General features: G+C 45.6%; 1 protein-coding gene and 1 long non-coding RNA gene across 2 annotated transcripts; one reads left to right on the forward strand and one right to left on the reverse strand.

Annotated features, from left to right (window-relative positions):
• Positions 1 to 17,422: 17,422 nt before the first annotated feature.
• On the forward strand, positions 17,423 to 18,696 carry LOC123050200 (protein DOG1-like 4). Its single transcript, XM_044473026.1, has one exon. The coding sequence runs from the start codon at positions 17,641 to 17,643 to the stop codon at positions 18,325 to 18,327; it is 687 nt and encodes a 228-aa protein (XP_044328961.1). The 5' UTR covers positions 17,423 to 17,640; the 3' UTR covers positions 18,328 to 18,696.
• A 2,100-nt stretch (positions 18,697 to 20,796) lies between these two features.
• Positions 20,797 to 22,865, reverse strand: LOC123050201 (uncharacterized). Its single transcript, XR_006423731.1, has 4 exons — positions 22,534 to 22,865; positions 22,248 to 22,442; positions 22,060 to 22,158; positions 20,797 to 21,693 (listed from the first exon to the last, which is right to left on the reverse strand). It is a non-coding gene; the product is annotated as an uncharacterized lncRNA (long non-coding RNA).
• Between the last annotated feature and the right edge of the window lie 1,800 nt (positions 22,866 to 24,665).

Consider the following 24,665-nt stretch of genomic DNA (forward strand, 5'->3'; position numbering starts at 1 on the left):
GTTGAGCAAGCTCATGAGATACAGTCATTTTCTAGAGAACTTGAGCACTTCAATTGTATGCTACCGGACAAGTTTGTTGCCGGAGGTATCATCACTAAGCTTCCTCCTTCATGGAGGAGCTTTTCTACCTTACTAAAGCATAAGAGACAGGAGTTTTCCGTTCCGGATCCCATTGGTACTCTTGATGTGGAAGAAAAGGCGAGAGCAAAGGACACACGTGCTCGAGGTATTGAGGGAGGATCTAGTGCCAATCTGGTACAGAAGCAGAACTTCCAGCCCCACAAGTTCAAGAACAAGGGCAAGTTTGATGGTAAAGCAAAGTTTGATGGGAAGAACAAGGCTGTGCAGCACAAGAACTTCAAGTAGAAGAATGACAAAAATAAAGGTGTTTGTCATGTGTGTGGGGATCCTGATCATTCGGCTCCTAGTTGCCCTAATCGCTATGACAAGCGTCATCCTGGGAAAGGCGGCAAGATCGCTAATGTTGTCATTGGAGACACTGACATGAAGGATGCTTGGTATGGTATATTTCCCACTATTCTTTCAATATGTCATTCTCCTGATTGGTTGATTGACACGGGTGCTAATGTGCATGTATGCGGTGATATTTCCATGTTTTCGTCTTATCAGACCGCAGGGACTTCAATCGTGTTGATGGGCAACGGTTCAAGTGCTTCTATTCGTGGTGTTGGCACGGTCGATCTGAAGTTTACTTCGGGGAAGATCGTGCGGCTGAAGAACATGCATTATGTCCCCTCTGTCAATAAAAATCTTGTTAGCGGATCTCTTCTGTGTAGAGATGGCTACAAGCTTGTCTTTGAGTCGAATAAATTTGTAATATCCAAGTATGGAACCTTTGTTGGTAAAGGCTATGAGTCAGGAGGCCTGTTTCGTTTATCCTTATCAAACGTTTGCAATAAAGTTGTTAATCATATTTGCAACAATAGTGAATCAAATGTGTGGCATTCACGTCTTTGTCATGTTAACTTTGGTTGCATGTCGCGACTAGCCAAATTGAACTTAATCCCTAGTTTCACCACTGTCAAGGGATCTAAGTGTCAAGTTTGTGTGCAAGCTAAGCAACCTCGTAAGTCTCACACGACTGCGGAAACGAGAAATCTTGCACCACTAGAACTCATACATTCAGATCTATGTGAAATGAATGGTGTTTTGACAAAAGGTGGAATGAAATACTTCATGATGTTAATTGACGACTCCACTAGATACTGCCGTGTGTATCTTCTGAAATCTAAGGATGAGGCTTTGAACTTTTTCAAGATCTATAAAGTTGAAGTGGAAAACCAACTTGATCGGAAAATCAAGAGGCTTAGGTCCGGCCGTGGTGGAGAGTATTTTTCCAATGAATTTGATGCTTTTTGTGCGGAACATGGTATAATCCATGAGAGGACGCCTCCCTATTCACCTCAGTCAAATGGGGTGGCCGAAAGAAAGAACCGTACTCTAACAAATTTGGTTAACGCCATGTTAGACACATAGGGTCTCTCCAAGGCATGGTGGGGGGAGGAGATATTAACAGCATGTCATGTCCTAAACCGAGTTCCAACAAAGAATAAAGAGATAATTCCATTTGAGGAATGGGAGAAGAAAAGATTAAAACTCTCTTATCTACGAACCTGGGGTTGTTTGGCGAAAGTCAATGTGCCAATTCCAAAGAAGCGCAAGCTTGGACCAAAGACCGTGGATTGTGTTTTCCTGGGATATGCTTTTCATAGCATTGGTTATAGATTCTTGGTTGTAAAATTTGAGGTACCTGACATGCATGTCGGTACGATCATGGAGTCGAATGATGCGACTTTCTTTGAAGATATCTTTCCAATGACGGATATGGCTACCTCATCTAATCAGGAGATGCCTAGTTCATCGAATCTGGAACCAGTTACAATTACTGAACCTGCCATTTTGATGGAACACTTTGAAAATCCTGTGGAGGAGAACAATAAAGTTCCTACTAGGAGCAAGAGACAGAGGATTGCAAAGTCCTTTGGTGATGATTTTCTTGTGTATCTCATAGATGACACTCCCAGTTCTGTTTCAGAGGCCTATGCATCTGAAGATGCCGACTACTGGAAGGAAGCGGTTCGTAGCGAGATGGATTCCATCTTGGCGAATGAAACTTGGGAGATAACTGGTCGTCCTTATGGGTGCAAACCTATAGGATGCAAATGGGTATTCAAGAAGAAGCTTAGGCCTGATGGTACTATTAAAAAGTACAAGGCTCGGCTCATGGCTAAGGTTATACCCAACAGGAAGGGGAAGACTTCTTTGATACTTACTCACCTGTGGCTCGACTGACCACTATTCGAGTTCTACTTTCACTAGCTGCCTCACATGGTCTTCTCGTTCAGCAAATGGATGTTAAGACTGCTTTCCTAAATGGAGAGTTGAACGAGGAAATTTATATGGAACAACCATATGGGTTTGTACTAGGTGGTCAGGAAGGAAAAGTGTGCAAGTTGCTAAAGTCTTTGTATGGACTCAAGCAAGCACCCAAACAGTGGCATGAGAAGTTTGAAAGAACTTTAATAGCTACAGGCTTTGCTGTAAACGTAGCTGACAAATGTGTGCACTATCGCCATGGTGGGGGCGAGGGAGTTATCCTTTGCTTGTATGTTTATGACATACTGATTTTCGGAACAAATCTGAATGTTATTAAAGAGGTCAAGGATTTCCTATCTCGCTACTTTGAGATGAAGGATTTAGGAGTGGCTGATGTCATTCTGAACATCAAGTTGTTGAGAGACGACGATGGTGGGATTACATTGCTTCAATCTCACTATGTGGAAAAGATCTTGAGTCGCTTTAGCTATAGTGATTGCAAGCCCTCTCCAACACCATATGATGCGAGTGTATTACTTCGAAAGAATCAAAGAATTGCTAGAGATCAATTTAAATATTCTCATATTATTGGCTCGCTTATGTACTTAGCCAGTGCTACAAGACCTGACATCTCTTTTGCAGTTAACAAACTGAGTCGGTTTGTCTCAAAACCAGGAGATGTGCATTGGAAAGCTCTAGAGAGAGTTTTGCGTTATTTGAAAGGCACTGCGAATTATGGAATTCACTACACCGGGCACCCAAAGGTGCTTGAAGGGTATAGTGACTCAAATTGGATCTCAGATGCTGATGAGATAAAGGCCACGAGCAGATATGTATTCACTCGTGGAGGTGGCGCTGTTTCTTGGAAATCTTGCAAGCAGACCATCTTAACAAGGTCAACAATGGAAGCAGAACTCACAACACTAGATACAGCTACGGTCGAAGCAGATTGGTGATACGTCTCCGTCGCATCTACTTTTCCAAAAACTTTTGCCCTTGTTTTGGACTCTAACTTGCATGATTTGAATGGAACTAACCTGGACTGACGCTGTTTTCAGCAGACTTTCCATGGTGTTATTTATGTGCAGAAACAAAAGTTCTCGGAATGACCTGAAACTCCACGGAACATCTATTTGGAAAATAAGAAAAATACCAGAACAAAAATCCATGTCAGGGGGCCAACACCCTGCCCACGAGGGTGGGGGCGCGCCTGCCCCCCTAGGGCGTGCCCCCTACCTCGTGGGCCCCCTCGCGCTCCACCGACCTCAACTCCAACTCCATATATTCACTTTCGGGGAGAGAAAAAATCAGAGAGAAGGATTCATCGCGTTTTACGATACGGAGCCGCCGCCAAGCCCTAAAACCTCTCGCGAGGGCTGATCTGGAGTCCGTTTGGGGCTCCGGAGAGGGGGATTCGTTGCCGTCGTCATCATCAACCATCCTCCATCACCAATTTCATGATGCTCACCACCGTGCGTGAGTAATTCCATCGTAGGCTTGCTGGACGGTGATGGGTTGGATGAGATCTATCATGTAATCGAGTTAGTTTTGTTAGGGTTTGATCCCTAGTATCCACTATGTTCTACGATTAATGTTGCTATGACTTTGCTATGCTTAATGCTTGTCACTAGGGCCCGAGTGCCATGATTTCAGATCTAAACCTATTATTCTTCATGAATATATGTGAGTTCTTGATCCTATCTTGCAAGTCTATAGTCACCTACTATGTGTTATGATCCGGCAACCCCGAAGTGACAATAATCGGGACCACTCCCGGTGATGACCGTAGTTTGAGGAGTCCATGTATTCACTATGTGTTAATGCTTTGGTCCGGTACTCTATTAAAAGGAGGCCTTAATATCCCTTAGTTTCCATTAGGACCCCGCTGCCACGGGAGGGTAGGACAAAAGATGTCATGCAAGTTCTTTTCCATAAGCACGTATGACTATATTCGGAATACATGCCTACATTACATTGATGAATTGTAGCTAGTTCTGTGTCACCCTATGTTATGATTGTTACATGATGAACCGCATCCGGCATAATTCTCCATCACCGATCCAATGCCTATGAGCTTTTCACATATTGTTCTTCGCTTATTTACTTTTCCGCTGCTACTGTTACAATCCCTACAAAACCCAAAAATACTACTTTTGCTACCGTTACCGTTACTTCCATATTACTTTGCTACTAAATACTTTGCTGCAGATATTAAGTTATCCAGGTGTGGTTGAATTGACAACTCAACTGCTAATACTTGAGAATATTCTTTGGCTCCCCTTGTGTCGAATCAATAAATTTGGGTTGAATACTCTACCCTCGAAAACTGTTGCGATCCCCTATACTTGTGGGTTATCAAGACTATTTTCTGGTGCCGTTGCCGAGGAGCATAGCTCTATTCTTTGAGTCACTTGGGATTTATATCTGCTGGTCACTATGAAGAACTTGAAAGACGCCAAGACAACAATTTATCCCTCAACTACGAGGGGAGGTAAGGAACTGCCATCTAGCTCTGCACTTGATTCACCTTCTGGTTTGAGTAAGCTTGCGACACCTAAACCTGCTTCTGCTATTCGTTCTGATATGTCGCATGTTATTGATGATGCCACTTATGCTATGCATGATACTTATGATGAGACTACTTCTATGCTTGATACTACTGTGCCACTTGGTGAATTTCTTGATGAACAAATTGCTAGGGTTAGAGAGAAAGAAATTATTGAAACTGGTTATATTGATGAAAGTGATGATGAAGACTTGCCTGTTATTCCTGAGGGCTATGTTTTTGATAAAGAAGCTACTTTAGCTATTTTAGCTTGCAAAGATAGATATGAACTCAAGAGGTTATTAGCTAAATGGAAGCAGCAATCTCTTAATGATAGAATCAAACCTGACCCTGCTTTTGCTACTTCACCTATCTGTGTTACTAATAAGGATTATGAATTCTCTGTTGATCCTGATATAATTACTTTGGTTGAATCTGATCCTTTTCATGGCTATGAATCTGAAACTGTTGTGGCACATCTTACTAAATTAAATGATATAGCCACCCTGCTCACTAATGATGAGAAATCTCGCTACCTATATATCCTTAAAATATTTCCGTTCTCATTAAAGGGTGATGCTAAGATATGGTTTAATCCTCTTGATCATGGTTGTGTGCGTAGTCCCCGGGATATGATTTATTACTTCTCTGCTAAATATTTCCCTGCTCATAAGAAACAAGCTGCTTTGAGGGAAATATACAATTTTGTGCAAATTGAAGAAGAGAGTCTCCCACAAGCTTGGGGGAGGCTTCTCAAGTTACTTAATGCTTTTCCTGATCATCCTCTTAAGAAAAATGAAATACTTGATATCTTTTATAATGGACTAAGCGATGCTTCCAGAGATTACCTGGATAGTTGTGCTGGTTCTGTTTTCAGGGAAAGAACATCGGATGAAGCTGAAATTCTATTGAATAATATGTTGAAAAATGAAAATAATTGGACACTTCCTGAGCCAGCTCCTGAGCCAATTCCTGAGCCTATTCCTAAACCAACTCCGAAGAAGAGAGGTGTTCTATTTCTCAGTCCTAAAGATATGCAAGAGGCAAAGAAATCTATGAAAGAAAAGGGTATTAAAGCTGAAGATGTTAAGAATTTACCTCCTATTGAAGAAATACACGGTCTTAATTTACCGCCTATTGAAGAAGCATATGATCTTAATCCTTTACCTATTGAAGAAACTCATGGTCTTGATAACCCGACACAGGTAGTAAAGGTAAATTCTCTCTATAGATATGATAAAGCTGAAATCCCTCCTACTAAAATTGCTAGCCAATGCTTGGATGAGTTTGATAACTTTATGGTTAAGCAAGAAGATTTCAATGCTTATTTTGGTAGACAATTAAAACAAAATGCTTATATGATTGAACACTTGGGTGATTATATGGCTAATGTTAAAGGTGAACTTAAACTCATTAGTAAACATGCTTCTATGGTTACCACTCAAGTAGAACAAGTACTTAAGGCTCAAAATGATTTGCTCAATGAAATGAATAGTAAGAAAAATGATTATGCTGTTAGAGTGGCTACTAGAACTGGTAGAATGACTCAGGAACCTTTGTATCCTGAAGGCCACCCTAAGAGAATTGAGCAAGATTCTCAGAGAAATAATATTAATGCACCTAGTCCTTCTAAAAAGAAGAAAAAGAAAAATGATAGGACTTTGCATGCTTCTAGTGAACCTATTGGTGAACCACCTGAGAATCCAAATGATATTTCTATTTCAGATGCTGAAACACAATCTAGCAATGAACATGAACCCAATGAAAATGTTAATGATGATGCTCAACCTAGTAATGACAATGATGTAGAAATTGAACCTGCTGTTGATCTTGATAACCCACAATCAAAGAATCAACGTTATGATAAGAGAGACTTTGTTGCTAGGAAACATGGTAAAGAAAGGGAACCATGGGTTCAGAAACCTATGCCTTTTCTTCCGAAACCATCCAAGAAAAAGGATGATGAGGATTTTGAGCGCTTTGCTAAAATGATTAGACCTATCTTTTTGCGTATGCAATTAACTAATATGCTCAAAATGAATCCTTATGCTAAGTATATGAAAGATATTGTTACAAATAAGAGAAAGATACCTGAAGCTAAGATTTCCACCATGCTTGCTAATTATACTTTTAAGGGTGGAATACCTAAGAAACTAGGAGATCCATGAGTACCCACTATACCATGCTCCATTAAAAGAAACTATGTCAAAACTGCTTTATGTGATCTTGGAGCCGGTGTTAGTGTTATGCCTCTCTCTTTATATCGTAGACTTGATTTGAATAAGTTGACACCTACTGAAATATCTTTGTAAATGGCTGATAAATCAACTGCTATACCTGTCGGTATTTGTGAGGATGTGCCTGTTCTGGTTGCAAACATTACTATTTTAACGGACTTTGTTATTCTTGATATTCCCGAGGACGATAGTATGTCTATTATTCTTGGAAGACCTTTTTGAATACTACAGGGGCTGTTATTGATTGCAACAAAGGCAATGTCACTTTTCATGTTAATGGTAACGAGCATACGGTACACTTTCTGGGGAAACAACCTCAAGTCCACAGTATCAACTCTATTGGAAAAATTCCATCGATTATATTTGAAGGTTTTGAATTTCCTCTTCCTACTGTCAAGAAGAAATATGATATTCTTATTATAGGGGATGTGCATATCCCCGTTGAGGTAACATAGTGTTTTTCGAAATTTCTCCGGTTCCATGTTATTCGGAATGAGTTTGTTAAGAAGACTTGATCAACCTTGTTAGTGGATTCCTTTTGATGAGCATGAGATGGATGAAACTAGAAGGCACAACATTCTGTACCCTCTCTCTATTTTCTGTTATTTAGTTGAAATAAAGTAAAAATAGTACTTTTCTGTCTGTTTTCTGATTTATCTGTGCAATATAAAAATACCCCAAAAATAAAAGTTCTCCAAATGCCCTGAAAATGGAATATGATTTTCTGGAATATTTGAGAATATCTGGCACTAAGAACACAGCAGGAGGGGCAAGCACCTGGCCACGAGGGTGGAGGGCGCGCCCTACCCCCTGGGCGCGCCCCCTGCCTTGTGGGCCCACGGTGGCCCTCCTCCACTTATTCCTGCACCCACACACTCCTTCTTCCTCCCACAAACACCAATATCCAGCTCAAGCACGAGTTCTAGCTCATTTTGCTGCGATTTTCGATCTCCTTGCTCAAAGCACCTCTCACAAAACTGCTTGGGGGGGATTGTTCCTTGTTATGTGACTCCTCCATTGGTCCAATTAGTTTTTGTTCTAGTGCTCTATTCATTGCAAATTTGTGCTGCCTAGGTGACCATGTTCTTGAGCTTGCATGTCAAATTTATATGGTTCCAAGTAGTTCTAATGCATGATATAGGCTCTAGGCACTTGTAGGAGTAGTTGCTATCAATTTTATTGAGCTTGGTTCACTTTTGTTTGAAGTTACTAAAAATTTCAGAAATTTTCAGAAATAATGAAGAGATTTTTGAGGGGCTCATTGAGCCGAAGCTCGAAGGAAAAGCAGAATGAAGAAGCACAGAGGCCCAAATATAATTTGCCTCGCACCGCGGAGGTTCGGCCGTGTGAATGGCCTTCCGATGATTTCTTGAGAGAAGCCAGGATTTATGATGATTTCTATTCATTGGCTGAGAATGTTGGCCTCACCGATTTTATCCGCGACCAACGTCATCAATATCTCTTACTCACCAATACTTTTGTGCAAAACTTCTACTATTTTCCTACGAAAACACCTCCTTCAGTAGAGTTTCATTTATATGATGTTGTTAAGAAGATGCCACTAGATAAATTTTGCAAGGTTTGCAAAATACCCTTCGAGGGTACCTTAGATGAACCACATCTTAAAGATGTGGACGGGTTTATTGACACCATTACTGTGGGGGAAACCAGGAAGGTTTCTAATGCAAGAATCACTAGCATACATTTTCCTGTTTTACGCTACTTTGCCATATTTTCTAGTCGTTGCTTGATTGGTCGCGGAAACTGTGGAAACCTTAGTGTTCCTGACATTATCATTTTGTTCCATGGTTTATTTTCCGATAACACTGTTAGTATGGGCGGTATTATTGCTAAACGGTTAAGTTTGAACCGTACTAAGGGTCCCATCTTTGGAGGTATTTATGCTTCACGCCTTGCTGCACATTATAACATACCTATTAGGCTCTATGAGAAAGAAGAAAAATTGTTTTCCAATGCTTATTTAGAATATAAAAGTATGGTAGCACATGACTTTATTGTTAAGAACAAGGAAGAGGAGCTTAAATACAAATTGTTCTTTGATAAACATCACCCTGTGACTATTACCTTGCCTGCTCCTTCCTTGTTTAATTTATCTGAAGGTCCGTATCTCGTTCCGTGAGCGGCCATTTACGCTTACCGGAACCCTACACCAGCCCGGAGCCGGAACCACAATTTGAGCCTCCACGGCAGTCTGATTACTTTTGGGATCTGGAGATGACTGCCAGCCAGTGGCAGTCAGAGTCCTCTTCATCTCAGTACGACCCCGGCTACAACTACGGATATCCGCCAGGCCATCCATGGCAATGAACCAACTTAGGCCAAAAGCCTAAGCTTGGGGGAGTACGTATTTCCCACCAACATTACATTTATGTTCACACACACTCATTGCTAGATGTCGGTGCTCATACTTTTTCACTGTAGCATCCATGCTAGTTTATTTTTCTTTTTCCTGCTTTCTTCTTGTGTGTTTAATAAACTTTAAGAAAAACAAAAAAAATTAGTGTAACTTTTAGTTAGTTTACTTTTCTTGCTGTAGTAGTAATAATCAAAAAGAAAACCCAAAAAGATTTCCCGTTATTCTTTTGCTTGTTGGGAGCTTTCCCGTGTAAAGAGTTTTATTTATTTTCTTTTCTTTGGGGGTCGATAGGAGAAGACCATGATTAAATTGTTGAAGTGGCTCTTATATGCATTATTGTTGATTTAACCAAGAGCCCATATTGCCTTGTCTTCTCCTGTTTATTGAATGCTCGCAGATTCCAGCTTAGTCCAATGCACGTGCACTCTTATTATTATTCACATCGTTCGGTCGTGCAAGTGAAAGGCAATTATGACGATATATGATGGGCTGACTGAGATGAGAAAAGCTAGTATGAACTCGACCTCTCTTGTTTTTGTAAATATGATGAGTTCATCGTTCCTGATTTAGCCTATTATGAATAAACATGTTTGCAATGACAATTAAAGATCATAGTTGCTCGTGCCATGCTTGATTAGCTATGAGTTATGATGGTTTACCTTGCGTGCCAACATGCTATTAAAATGGTTGTGATGTGGTATAGTGGGGTGGTATCCTCCTTTGAATGATTTAAGTAACTTGACTTGGCACATGTTCACACATGTAGTTGAAACAAAATCAACATAGCCTTCACGATATTTATGTTCATGGTGGATTATATCCTACTCATGCTTGCACTCAATGTTTTTTAATTTTAATGCATGTTCATGACTCTTGTCGCTCTCTAGTTGGTCGCTTCCCAGTCTTTTGCTAGCCTTCACTTGTACTAAGCGGGAATACTGCTTGTGCATCCAATCCCTTAAACCCCAAAGTTATTCCATATGAGTCCACCATACCTTCCTATATGCGGTATCTACCTGCCGTTCCAAGTAAATTTGTATGTGCCAAACTCTAAACCTTCAAATAAACATTCTGTTTTGTATGCTCGAATAGCTCATGTATCAACTAGGACTGCCCTTATCTTCCATGCTAGGCGGGTTATTCTCAAGAGGAGTGGACTCCGCTCCTCACTCATGAGAAAATGGCTGGTCACCGGGATGCCTAGTCCCATGCTTTATGCAAACTAAATCAAAATAATTGCAAACAAAACTCCCCCTGGGACTGTTGCTTGTTGGAGGCACTCGCTGTTTCGAGCAAGCCATGGATTGATGCTTGTTGGTGGAGGGGGAGTATAAACTTTACCATTCTGTTTGGGAACCGCCTATAACGTGTGTAGCATGGAAGATATCGCCATCTCTTGGTTGTTATGTTGACAACGAAAGTATGCCGCTCAAAATATTATTTATCTCTATTTCAAAACCGAGCTCTGGCACCTCTACAAATCCCTGCTTCCCTCTGCGAAGGGCCTATCTATTTACTTTTATGTTGAGTCATCGCCCTCTTATTAAAAAGCACTAGCTGGAGAGCGCAACTGTCATTTGCATTCATTACTATTAATTTATATTGGGTATCACTATGATTGGATCTCTTTTACCATGAATTACAACGTCTAGCCAGTCCTTGATCTTTAAAGGTGCTCTGCATTTATGTTTTGCGGTCTCAGAAAGGGCTAGCGAGATACCATCTTGTTATATCATATTATGATTGTTTTGAGAAAGTGTTGTCATCCGAGATTTATTATTATGGCTCACTAGTTGATTATGCCATTGATATGAGTAAACATGAGACCTAAGAGTTATTGTGAATGTGGTTAGTCATAATCTTTTCTGAAAACTTGAATGCTGGCTTTACATATTTACAACAACAAGAGCAAACAGAGTTTGTAGAAGTTTTTTTCTTTATCACTTTTAGTTTATCAACTGAATTGCTTGAGGACAAGCAAAGGTTTAAACTTGGGGGAGTTGATACGTCTCCGTCGTATCTACTTTTCCAAACACTTTTGCCCTTGTTTTGGACTCTAACTTGCATGATTTGAATGGAACTAACCCGGACTGGCGCTGTTTTCAGCAGACTTTCCATGGTGTTATTTATGTGCAGAAACAAAAGTTCTCGGAATGACCTGAAACTCCACGGAACATCTATTAGGAAAATAAGAAAAATACTGGAAGAAAAATCCACGTCAGGGGGCCCACACCCTGCCCACGAGGGTGGGAGGCGCGCCCCCTACCTCGTGGGCCCCCTGACGCTCCACCGACCTCAACTCCAACTCCATATATTCACTTCCGAGGAGAAAAAATCAGAGAGAAGGATTCATCGCGTTTTACGATACGGAGCCGCCGCCAAGCCCTAAAACCTCTCGGGAGGGCTGATCTGGAGTCCATTTGGGGCTCCGGAGAGGGGGATTCATTGTCGTCGTCATCATCAACCATCCTCCATCACCAATTTCATGATGCTCACCGCCGTGTGTGAGTAATTCCATCGTAGGCTTGCTGGACGGTGATGGGTTGGATGAGATCTATCATGTAATTGAGTTAGTTTTGTTAGGGTTTGATCCCTAGTATCCACTATGTTCTACGATTGATGTTGCTATGACTTTGCTATGCTTAATGCTTGTCACTAGGGCCCGAGTGCCATGATTTCAGATCTGAACCTATTATGTCTTCATGAATATATGTGAGTTCTTGATCCTATCTTGCAAGTCTATAGTCACCTACTATGTGTTATGATCTGGCAACCCCGAAGTGACAATAATCGGGACCACTCCCGGTGATGACCGTAGTTTGAGGAGTCCATGTATTCACTATGTGTTAATGCTTTGGTCCGGTACTCTATTAAAAGGAGGCCTTAATATCCCTTAGTTTCCATTAGGACCCCGCTGCCACGGGAGGGTAGGACAAAAGATGGCATGCAAGTTCTTTTCCATAAGCATGTATGACTATATTCGGAATACATGCCTACATTACATTGATGAATTGGAGCTAGTTCTGTGTCACCCTATGTTATGATTGTTACATGATGAACCGCATCCGGCATAATTCTCCATCACCGATCCAATGCCTACGAGCTTTTCACATATTGTTCTTCGCTTATTTACTTTTCCGTTGCTACTGTTACAATCACTACAAAACCCAAAAATACTACTTTTGCTACCGTTACCGTTACTTCCATATTACTTTGCTACTAAATACTTTGCTGCAGATATTAAGTTATCCAGGTGTGGTTGAATTGACAACTCAACTGCTAATACTTGAGAATATTCTTTGGCTCCCCTTGTGTCGAATCAATAAATTTGGGTTGAATACTCTACCCTCGAAAACTGTTGCGATCCCCTATACTTGTGGGTTATCAATTGGCTTCGTCGGCTCTTGAATGACTTGCCGGTTGTTGAGAAACTTGTACCGGGTATCCTTATGAACTGCGATAATCAAACTGTAATCACGAAAGTGAGCAGCTCAAAGGATAACATGAAGTCATCAAGACATGTTCAGAGAAGGTTAAAGTCTGTCAGGAAAATGAGAAACTCTGGAGTTATTGCATTGGATTATATCCAAACGTCTAAAAATCTGGCAGATCCTTTCACTAAGGGTCTATCACGTAATGTGATAGATAATGCATCGAGGGAGATGGGTATGAGACCCACAATATGAGTTGTTCACAGTGGTAACCTAGTCTATGTGATCGGAGATCGCGTGAATTAGATGTGGAAGACAAGCTGTTGGTCAACTGAGAGGAGAGTATCCTTACTATTAACTATACCACTCCATTTGATGCAATACTCTCCTAATCTGCATGGTAGGTTGATGTATATCTTAATGTGTTCTAAGTGGCTCATTGAAGCAGAGATGTCGTCCTGCAGAACATCTTTTGAAGAACGCACCTATATGAGTCTGATTGTTAAGTCGCAATCTATGAGAGTAGGGTTCTCTCTAGTAAACTCATGAAAGGTCTCGGAGTATGATGCATAAGCTCCACCCGGCGGGAAGACCCACGGTAGCCACGTATCGGTCAAGGCTTTATGTGAAGCTAGATTCGCAGAAAACTTGCAGTTCAAGGCCCAGTCCACTGTTCAAGTTGCTTACAAGTGTAGCATAGAGTTCTAGGTGGAAGTTCAACTTAACAGTCTCCACTGCAGTACCGGTATATAAAACAGTGTTTTGGAACCAAAGGCAAATTTTGTGTGCCTCTGGGATTTGGTGGGGGATTGCTGGAATTTTGTCTATTTTGGGCCTAGCCCAATAGCAATTTCAGAAATTCGTAATAAATCCTAGAGGCCCACGCAGCCCATTCGTGCAAGGCAAGAGGTGGAACTAAAGTTTAGTCCCACATTGCTAGTTTAGTGGGAGTTGGTCCTCTTTATAAGGGAGGCTCTTTCTCCACATGTATGAGGATGAGAACAAGAGAGACATCCACACGCGCTCCTCCTCCGCCGCCCGCCTCGCCACGCCACGCCACGACCGATGTCTAAATTTTTGCCACGCATGACGGGTATACGAAGATTGAATACGAACGGCGCACCTCTTCGCCTGCTGCCTGTTCGTTTCGTCTCCCTCGTTCCATTCAGCTCCCAGCGTAGCCTCTCGCCTCCTTCTCTTGCGCCTATAAAAGGGAGGTCGCTCCTCTCAGAGAGACGCACCAGAAGATCCTCTTCCTCTCGCCACAAAGTTCCTGAGCACTATGCTGCTGCTAGGATCTTCCCCATCCCGGCTTGCGGCGTGCACCGCAGGTCGGGACAGTAGGCCTCCGAAACTCCACCTCTTTGAGTCCTGTACGGAAGAAGGGTGATAAGGTTTTTGGGGAGCGCTCAGCGCGACTACTGACTTCTTCGTCATGGACGCCCCGGACTCCGACGACTACTTCCCCGATGACGATTTCTTCCCCGACGTCGACAACCTCCTTGACGACATGGCTGGCGAGGACACCGACCCCAAGTCCAGCGCTTCTGCTACTGCTGTCTTGTACGTGTTCTTCCTCTTTCTATTAGAGGCCCTGCTACAGTTCCTTGTTCTAGTGTTTGCCCTAGATATGTTAGACTCTGTTTCATATATGCAACTTGCTATACTGTCTGCTCTAGATGTGTTTAGTTACAGTTCGTATATGAAGATGTTGTTTACCTTCTCTTTCTCAAATTGCATGACTTGTTTTATCACTGCTTTACTAGTCGTGCTTTATCTAGTATTTTTGTTAATAAAATTGTTCGGTAAATTGCTCATGTTTCCAACAATGAGCACGAGAATGTAAACACAAGAAGCATATGCAAATGACGACAAGATGAACCAATTGAGCATACGTGAGTTGCCACTCCCATCCCACTTTGAGGGCGTTTGGTCACTTGTGAGTAGTAGCCGACGTACTTTTTCACTTCCCCTTGAATGATCCCCCAACGATGTTGGAGAGATGCCACATTGCGGGTGGTCACAATAGGATGCAACTCCACATACTCCTTTTGTTCGTGATACACCTTCCAAATTTTCTCCCAAACTTGTCCCCCTTTTGCTCGGTGCTGCATATTGGATCCATCGTTGTGGCCATCCAAGCTTTGACCAACAGGATGTCCTCAAATCTTGAGAATGCCAGACCTCTTGCCTTCATCGTCTTGGTCTTCTTCTTCTTCTTGCTCGGATTGGGATCGGATGTTGTCCCAACTTCAAATGCGGTGGTGGCCTCCAATTCATACTTCATTTTGGTCGGATCTTCATTGTCATTGATCATGTTCGACAATAACGCCTCCTACATGATTATGGTCTGCAAGCACTCACCATGTGCGAAATAAACTAGTGGTCTATGCAAAAATCCGATCGAACAGGAGCAAAGAAAACGTACGGACTCTTGTTCGGTCATCCCGTCGAAGATGTCGAGGGCAGCCCGGGCGCCGCCGGTGCCCGGGCTCATCCGCGCCCAAACGAGCTGCGACGAGTCACATACATCGATCGTCGGCATCTGCGTGGGTGGAAAGCTCTCCAAAATGGCCAAGCCGTCGAATCCTCCTCTGTCCCAACGGGGTCGGACGGCGTAATCCGCGTCGGCGCTCAGATGGAAGGGGTGCGGGGTTCAGGGCGCGGCGGGGGAGACAACTGGTCCACCATGTCTGAACCTCCCTGCGATGTCGCCGCCGCCTCCCTCTCTCGCTGCCGACATCGCCGCAACTTCTGAGCGACGTTCTCCGCCTTGCAAGTCAGAGCCGATGAAGGGACGCTGATTGACGAGGCGGACTGTCTCTCGTTGGGGACGGACTAGACGACATCTCCGGCGGTGTATCGGGACCGGTGATGAGGATGGGGCGCAATGGTGGAGGACGGCGAGGGTTCGAGCGCTGAAAAGGTTAGAGGATGGCGAGAGGAGGAGGAAGGTTTTGATGGATTTGATGCAATTTGCGGTAGGGTTGGGCTGTCGAGTCCAACGTGGCGGGCGTGCTCGGGCGCCCCTATATCCGCACCATATTTGGGCTGAATATGAGGGGTGTCGGTCAGCCCGGACGTGTGAAGCCCGCTTAAAGAGGCCGTCTAAATCAAAATTTCACGATCGGATAGTGACCGGGCGGCCCGCATGAACGCATGAGACGGGTTTAGAGCAACTCCAATGGGGCGACCCATTTCGTCAGCCGCCGTCCGTTTGGGTCGGCGCGGACACAAAAGGCGGCCCAACGCGCCAACCCAAACGGACGCGCGTCTGCATGGCGACTCATTCCCATCCCAATTTTGAGCCGGATTTGCGTCGGCGCGGACACGAGACGGACGCGCGCGCGCGGCTACTCCTCTCCCCGGGGCCGCCTGTCGGTGGCAGGGAGTCGGCCAAAGAAGCCGCTGACGCCCGAACAGCGGGCAAGGGAGTCGGCCAAGAGGAAGGGCCGGAGGCATGCTGCGGACGCGAGGGATGAGGCCGCCGTCGTCGCCGCCGCGCAGCAGGAGGTCACCAACGCCCGCGTCACGGCGGAAACGAGGGAGGCGCTCTACATGCTAAGGTTAAACCCTGGCCAGCACGGCCTCGTCCAAGCCGCCGCCGCCACAGCCAGCACCGGCACGTCGGCGTTTCCTCGGTGGTGCTGCCCGGCTCGCCCCGCGCGTCGACTTGCAACCCGGTGCCCGGCTTCCACGTCTACCCGCAGGCCTCCCGCCTCTCCGGGGAGTGCTCACCATCTTTTTTGTATGCCGGCAGGTGTGCTGGCATGACCACGGGAGCCGCGATGGCGTGGTCGAACTCAAGTCCCACCCTTTTTGTGTGCTGGCATGTGTGCCGGCCGGCTGACGAGTGCGCCAGCATGAACTGTGGTGATATTTTCTGAAGCCGGCATTGTATGCCGGCGCTAGCATGGTGCCGGCATGAGACATGGCCGCTGGCATGATCGGCCGTGGACCTTTTTTTTCAAAAAGTTAAGTGTGGATATGAAATGGGTCGTCGCGTTGGGCGCACTGCCGACCCGAATGAAAAACTGGACGGACGCCGGGCGGACGGCCGATTCAAACGAACAAAAAACGGACAAATGCGTCGTCCGTTTGGGTCGGCCCCTTGAAGTTGCTCTTAGGGCCCGGATTGCTCTTACTCGAGTGCTATGTAGCCTGGAACCAGTAGCACAGCAACCAATGTCAGCCGAGCTGAAGCTGTTTCCCCACATGTCGTCGAAGAAACGGAGGAGAAATCGCATAGGAATACTACTAGTGCAGACAATATGCATCACGTGCCCTGGTAAGCACACGGCAACGCGGCCTGCCTGCCTGACAACCGGAGACAGAACGGAGGTTCGTCCCGAACCGGAAAGGTCAAGCGGTTGGTCTACTCAACCGCTGCTGCCCTGCATGAGAGGTCCAGAGTCAGAACAGAGTAAACAAACCAGAGAGTGCGCACTAGGCCAGCACAAGGCCAGAGAGAAGATTGCCTGCGGACTGTCTTCTCATCAAACTGTCCGTCGTCTCTTTCCTCGCGACCGCCCAAGCTAAGAAGCTCCGTATCCGTCTTCCCCTGCCGACTGCCGTGCACGAGCACGTTTGCCTCCGCGCCTAAGCAAACCACGTCCCAACCCTTCCAGGCCAAGGAAACGCCCCGATTTATGCCGGCCCTCCCCGCGCCCAGCAAGATGCCGCCGCCGCCGCACCCACGAACACACATCATACATGGCGCACGCTGGTGACATGGCGGCTTTCTACGACGCCTGGGTGGGCCGCGAGGAGGAGATAGTGTCCGACCTCACGGGCGCGCTCGGGGCGCGCCGGCGCGACGCGCTGGCGCCGCTCGTGGACGCCGCCATGGACCACGTGGCCGCCTACTACGAGCGCAAGGCGAGCCTCGCCGACCGCGACGTGGTGGCCGCGCTCGACCAGCGGTGGCTCAACCCGCTGGAGCGCACCTTCCTGTGGGCGTGGGGGTGGAGGCCCGCGCTGGTGTTCCGCTTCGTGGACGGCTCGGGCGCCGTGGGCCCGCGCCAGCGCCGCGAGCTGGAGGACCTGCGCGCGGCCACGGCGGCCGCCGAGAAGGAGGTGGACCGGGAGGTGGCGGCCATGCAGGAGTCGCTGGCGGGGCCGCGCGTGCTGGAGGCGCTGCGCCAGCGCCGGCAGCACCCGCGGAACGGCGTCCAGGCCGACGAGGCCGTGGCCGCGGTGGGGCGGTCGCTCCGCGTGCTGCTGGCCGCGGGCGACGCGCTCCGCGAGCGCACGGTGCGCGGCGTCGTCGGGGTGCTGGCCCCGGACGCGGAGCAGGCGGGCGCCTTCGTCGCGGCCATGCTGAGGTTCCACCTCGGCGTCCACCGCGCTGGGCGCGCCTGGAGCTCCTCCGGCCACGGCGGCGGCCGCCGGGGCCTCTAGCCGGTGAACTCCAAGCAAAATTATGCCCCGTCGCGTCCGATTATGCACAAGGGGAGAAATTATACCCCGGCTCATGGCGCGTTGTCCGTGTCAGTCTAGCCATTGCAATAAGAGTCGGCCGAGTTATGTTTACTCGAAGTCGTCCGGTCATGTGTTTTCTTGTTGTTTGGCATGTCGAAATGCTTATCATGTCAACTGTCATTTTCAATGGTCGCGGCCGGCGTAAGTCGCCGTCTTCCGATGTCAGGTCACTCACTAGTCCAGCGTCAAGTATCATCGTCTTGACTCAAAAAAGAACGGGAATCTGGTCCTTGCGAGTATCGACTTATAAAATTCTTTAAATGGTACGCACTCTCTTTTTTCTTCGAATGGATAACCTCGGACTCTTCATTAATTAAGCGAGAGGTGCACATAGTCATTTTTGTTATATTATAAAATAAAACCAGACAAAAGAAATACATGCATCAACCACAAAACCATCTTGCTGACAACCACACTCTGCTACATTTATAAGTTTGATGATGTGTCTAACCTCGCATCAACACAAATTATTTAATTCGATGGCCCGATCAAGCCGCCCCTGACAAGTTGAGACAACCATTCGGTCTAGCAGACCTTCTGCGGCGCGCTGTATGCACAGGCTGTAGAACCAGTCGTCATCGTCTTTCGCAGCTCCAACTTCAGTAGCGGGTATTATTTTCTCTGCGTGCAGACAATTATTCAAATGACGGGATGCACTGGACGGAGTTGTGTGCATATATGGAAGGGTTATCATTTGCAATTCAAGGGAGTGACTCTCCCATTGCTATCGAGATGGATTGGCTTACGACGGTTGCCATGATCCAAGATACCGGGATAGGATAGATCGGTCTACGCTTCCCTTCGAAGGAAAACAAGCATTTGGCGAGTCTTTGAGAAACTTGTATTACTTATGTAAATCATAGTCAAAATAAGGCTAGTGATTGGCTCGCTAGTTTCACTAGAGTCGAAGATATAACTGTTATATGGATCGGTTCGGGTCCCCCAAAGGCCCCAAAAAAGGTCTATGTGGTAAACCAAGCTCATGAGTTAAACTAGAGCAATATCTCCTATTTTCAAATCCCCGAAAAGCTATATGTGATAGACCAATTTATTCAGACCCAAAAACTCCCGTGATGGTCCCTATTTCCCATCTTCCTTCTCTCTTTCTTCTTACAACTATGCGAGGGCATCTTCATTAACTCCAGTGATTGTAAGAGCATCTGTTTAAGCCGGTCGACGCACTCCTCGCGCGGCGAGGTGGTATTAAAGCTCGTGGGCCTGCGGGGCACGCTAAGGCGACGTGCGCTGGGCTGACCCAGTAAGCGCCCGAGGCATCAGCACTGGGGCAACGCTCGCTGGGCCGGCACTGGGGTGACGCACGGTTGGGCCCGACGCCGTTGACTTTTTTCCTTAAAAAAATCATTTACGGTTTTAATTTTTTCCTTTTGTTTCTAATATAACAGTTTTAAGTTACTGTTCTAAATTGTGATTTTAAATAATTTTTCATAAAATATTCCTTTTTTAACTTTCGACTTTATTATTTCTGTTAATAACTTAAATATTTAGAATTTTAGTAATGTTCCTTTTTTGCAAACAGTAATCTTCTTTAAGAATATATTCTGATTTTTTATTTGAACAAAGAATGAAGAAAAATCTTTCCTAGCATCAGATTTTTTTGAGGGATCCTAGCATCATATAGTGAGGTCGATGTAGAGATGCGAAACTAAGGGCATGAGCGATAATATTTGATTGTATGAAAATGAGGCTTAATTCAGTCTTTCTGGCCCGTCAGACGTAAGCACTTCCAGCTCTATGGCCCAAACGTTGTCTCAATCTCAAAGAAAAAAAGCTCTATGGCCCAACGTGTAGCGCCCGGCTGGAGCCGCGGTGAAGCAGATGTCGAGTTCTGTTCTTCTGTTTAGTACCACGGCCATAGAGCGGACGAGCTCGCCTGCTCCCACTACTTGTGCCAATGAGACAGTGACGCGTCAGTAGGTGTATTAAATGTGGTCGTACAGAGCAGGGACAGATGCACATCACCCAGCAATTGTATACGGTGACGGAGCCGTCTGATATGACGATGCCTTACAGTGCACCGGTCATATGTTCCGTTAGTGAAAACAAACTGGTGGAACTCGTCCGGAAGTATGGCAGCGACCACAAAAATAAAGCAGCAGGGCTACAAAACAAAAATCCCTTCATGTGAGATACATCAAAAACAAAACGCTGGAAATTCAGACTTTTAACATGCGAACAAGTGGAATAATTCAGGGGGGAAATGCCAGAAAAGATACAAAAACATTACAAGTACAATTCATGGGAAAAAAAATCTGTGCACATTTACATATGTAACGACAAACAGAAAAAATCGACCATGGCTATTTTCAGCTTTGTGTGAGTGGTATAACACGGGATTTACCCTTAACCATATCTGTGAGAGGTGGCGTGAACTGGAAGCTAAAAACGTTCCTAGTCAGCTCATCAAACATGCATTTTGTATGTCCCAGGGAAAAACATTCAGTAAAATTTTGGACATGCTTCATGACTTATTTTAAAGACTGCAAAATTCAGAAAACTTATTCTAGACGGTCCCCACCCCACCGCAACCACAGCACAAAAAACAACTTTGATTCACGTGTGGCCACACATATAGGGATTTTGTAGAATCAACACCTTACAAGGATCAATGTTTTTGATCTATGTTAAGGAAAAAAGCAACAGGTTTGGCGAATAGCATTCGAGTGCATTGGCCTTCATACATAATATCCGTCCGGTCTGGCAAGTCAGTTAGAAGATCCCCGTAATTACTAGTTGGTACATCTTGTGTGCCATCTTAATAAAAAGTAGTCCCTCTGATCCAAATTAATTGACGCACACACAGTACAATTTTAGTACAAAGTTGTACTAAGTGTGCGTCAATTAATATGGATCGAAGGGAGCACATACTTTTATTCCACAGAACTAGATGTGATCGACCCCAACGACCATACCAGCCAAAGCCTCTAAAATGACAAACAATTTGCACACAACACAAGCATCGAAGATGGCCCTTCATTCCTCGGGTTCTTCTAGAACAGCCCGTAAGGCCGTAACACATCATCAGCCACACTCCCGTGCTCCTCGCACAAGCAGAAGACCTCGAAAGCAGCTGTTTGCCAAAAAGTGACGAGGTTTTTCTGCAGATTTCAAGGCCAACATAGAAGATCTAGCTGAGAAAATTCACATCATCTGGATTTAGCAAAGAATAAAAAAAAACTAGCAATATGTAGCCTCGTTAGTGGCCACATCATCTTATCCCCGTCATACTGCTTGATTGCATGAAGCATACACATTCTGGACTTGTCCCTGCAAAAAATGAAAAAAAAGGCATGACCTCCAAAACAGGCCATGTGAAAGAAGCTTAAGAAGATATAAAGGTGGGATAGAATTTTCATCCGTAAGCCCAGATTGACAATCAGATGTTGATGCCACATTTTAGAGGGTTTCAAACCAGTGAGCGAAACCCGGATTGACAATCAAATTTTGGTATGCTTAGGTATATTCAGAAGTTTTAGACATATTCAGAGGTTTCAGACATATGTGTTGTGACAGTTGTTCATGCAGAATTTCCAGTCACACTAAAGTCAGTTGCGGTCAGTACATATTGGCATGTTCAAGTTTATTTGCTTCAGCTGTGCGAAAAGCCAAAGGGAGGTCAATTTCAGTATTTACCTGCTGCCAACAAAATCAATGCCATGTGTTGCATCATATGGAGCTGACCTCGGAGTTGAATCCCAGAATGGTTCATCCCTTCGACAACAACAGCATTCTCTGCCAAGACAACAAGACAAGCATGGATTTTCAAGTTAGTCGGTAGATTCATTTTGCAGTGGCTTGCTTAACAGGTGGCCATCAAGTACCTCCATTCCTGGCAGCTACGCTCACGGCGCAAATCGAGCCGGCGCAGGAGCAAGTTGGACCGTCAAGCTACAGGTGCCTTGGATTGTGCAGTTAATATTCAGTGAATCTGCTGCTAGAACTGCTTTGTCCTAAATTGATAGGCTGACTTAGCAGAGCTGATGCCATCTATAGAAGTCGCGTCCACCAGCTGATGGCTACCGTCGATTCAAAGAAAAGAAACCATATGAGATAAAAGATATTGATTCGATTGACCATATCAGACAAAAAATGCACCAAAAAACAGACCAAAATCCCCTTGCATTGTGATTCCGGCACTTGTAGAAGCGCTCGCCGGCGTTCTGCCCGCAGCGAGCAACGTATGTGACTACGCTCCTGCCGGCTGCCGCAGTCCGGGCAAGGGACGATTGGCAGCGCCACTAGATCCGCGTCTTGGTTCGCGTTGTGGCCATCTTCGCCGATTTGGGGATCGATTGAACGAGCCGCTAGGGTTTCTCTACACACGATTTGGGGATCGACCAACGGCGCCGCAGTAATGTGGTGGGTAGGTCGACGCCAACCCCGCACCAACCGGATCGTACCGTTTTCCAATCCGTTTGCACCTACGGCCAACGTTGGTATAGCGCCGTGACCCCGTCGCTATATCCTGACGGGTTGGGGACGGCTCCACAATCTCTATCTGGGCTGACCCGTGGATACCGAATACACTATCGCGGAAACCAACAGGTCGCCTTGGAGTTACACCATTGACGAGGGTTTCTGAGTTGATTCATGATTATACTGGTACTTGGGATGAGGAACTAATTCGCCAAAATTTCCTACATCCTGACGCAGAGGCAATCTTGAATATTCTCCTCAATTCTGTGGGAGGGGAAGATATCTTGGCATGGGACTTGGAAAAGTCAGGAAACTACTCTGTAAAGTCAGCGTATCGATCTCTTATGACTCGCAACGAGCATAGCTCCATAGAGGAAGGGACGATAACGGAATCTTCATCGGCAAACAGAGAGTTGTGGACTGCACTTTGGAAGATCCATGTGCTACCGAAGGTTCGAGTGTTCTGGTGGCGAGTTCTCAGAGGCATTTTACCAGACTCGGTGACCTTGCAGTACAGGCATATCAAAACCAGCGGCCGGTGTGACATTTGTATGGCCATGGATGAGAATCTGCTGCATGCGCTTGTTTCATGCACTCATGCACGGAAATTTTGGGCAACAGCTAAGGACCGTTTCGGCTTCCGACTACCACAGCTGCACCCCGATACTTGGGCTCGTGATATTCTGTTGGATAGCTTATTCTCTGATGATACACGGTGCAAAATCATCTCCATCATGCACTCTATTTGGACTTCAAGGAATAACTGGACTCACGGCCGCGACGGGTATGACCCGGCCACGGCGCTGAAACAGGTGCATGAAGCTCTCTCCATCATCGATATTCCGGGACGACGGACCAGAACTGTGAGCCAGGGCTGGCGTCCTCCGGAGGCGGGATGGATCACTATAAACACTGATGGATCAGTGTATGCAGATACGACTAGGGGAGGGGCGGGGGTGGCTCGCTCTCACCTCTCTTTCCTAGGAGCATGGTGTAAGCCTTTGCCAGGCGCTTCGGACCCTTTCATCGCCGAGCTACTGGCCTTTCGGGAGGGGGTCATCTTCGCCCAACTCCGAGGTTTCTCACATGTGATCATGGAGGTGGACTGCTCACAGTTGGTCGACCTCTGGAACTCGCGAGGCAATTCTAGATCGGTTGCTTCGCCCATCTTTAGAGAGTTAGCGGACTACATCGTTACTTTTATTTCTTTTTCGGTTCGACATGTTGGTAGGGAACAAAATGTGCCGGCCCATCTTTGTGCTCAGCGTGCTTGTACACTTGATGGGACGGAATGCTGGCTAGAGAGCAGCCCGGATTTTTTCCGACCCAGCCTACCGGCAGATTGTAACCGACTACTGTTATTTTGAATAAAGTCCGAACTTCGATGAAAAAAAAATAATATCCTGAACGGCCGTCAACACACGCCGTACAACCGTCGGGGCTCCGTCCAAGGGTACGCATTAACTACCCGCCGTACGCACCCTGGAATACCGCGTCCAGCCCATAACATATCCCGCGACGAGCGAACGACGGAGGATACCGTGAGCAGGCGTGCTCATCCACGCCGGTGAATTTTCGCCATACTGCTTAGCTTGATTAAGTCCGGCTAATTTATAAGTCGCTCCCAGGGCATTGCTAGCACCACATGACATGTGTGGTTAGCTATCTTATGCTAACTTGAGACAAGTATTTGTGGAAGAAGAAGAAGAACGGGAAGAAGAAAAAGGAAAAGAAAACAAAATGACGTTTGCACACCGACATGGTGTGATTGCATTTTTCTCTCTCAATGTAATCCTTTTTTTTTTGGCCTTTTGTTTACTCAA

The sequence above is a fragment of the Triticum aestivum genome, chromosome 2D, assembly GCF_018294505.1.
Source record: "Triticum aestivum cultivar Chinese Spring chromosome 2D, IWGSC CS RefSeq v2.1, whole genome shotgun sequence".
Taxonomy (NCBI): Eukaryota; Viridiplantae; Streptophyta; class Magnoliopsida; order Poales; family Poaceae; genus Triticum; species Triticum aestivum.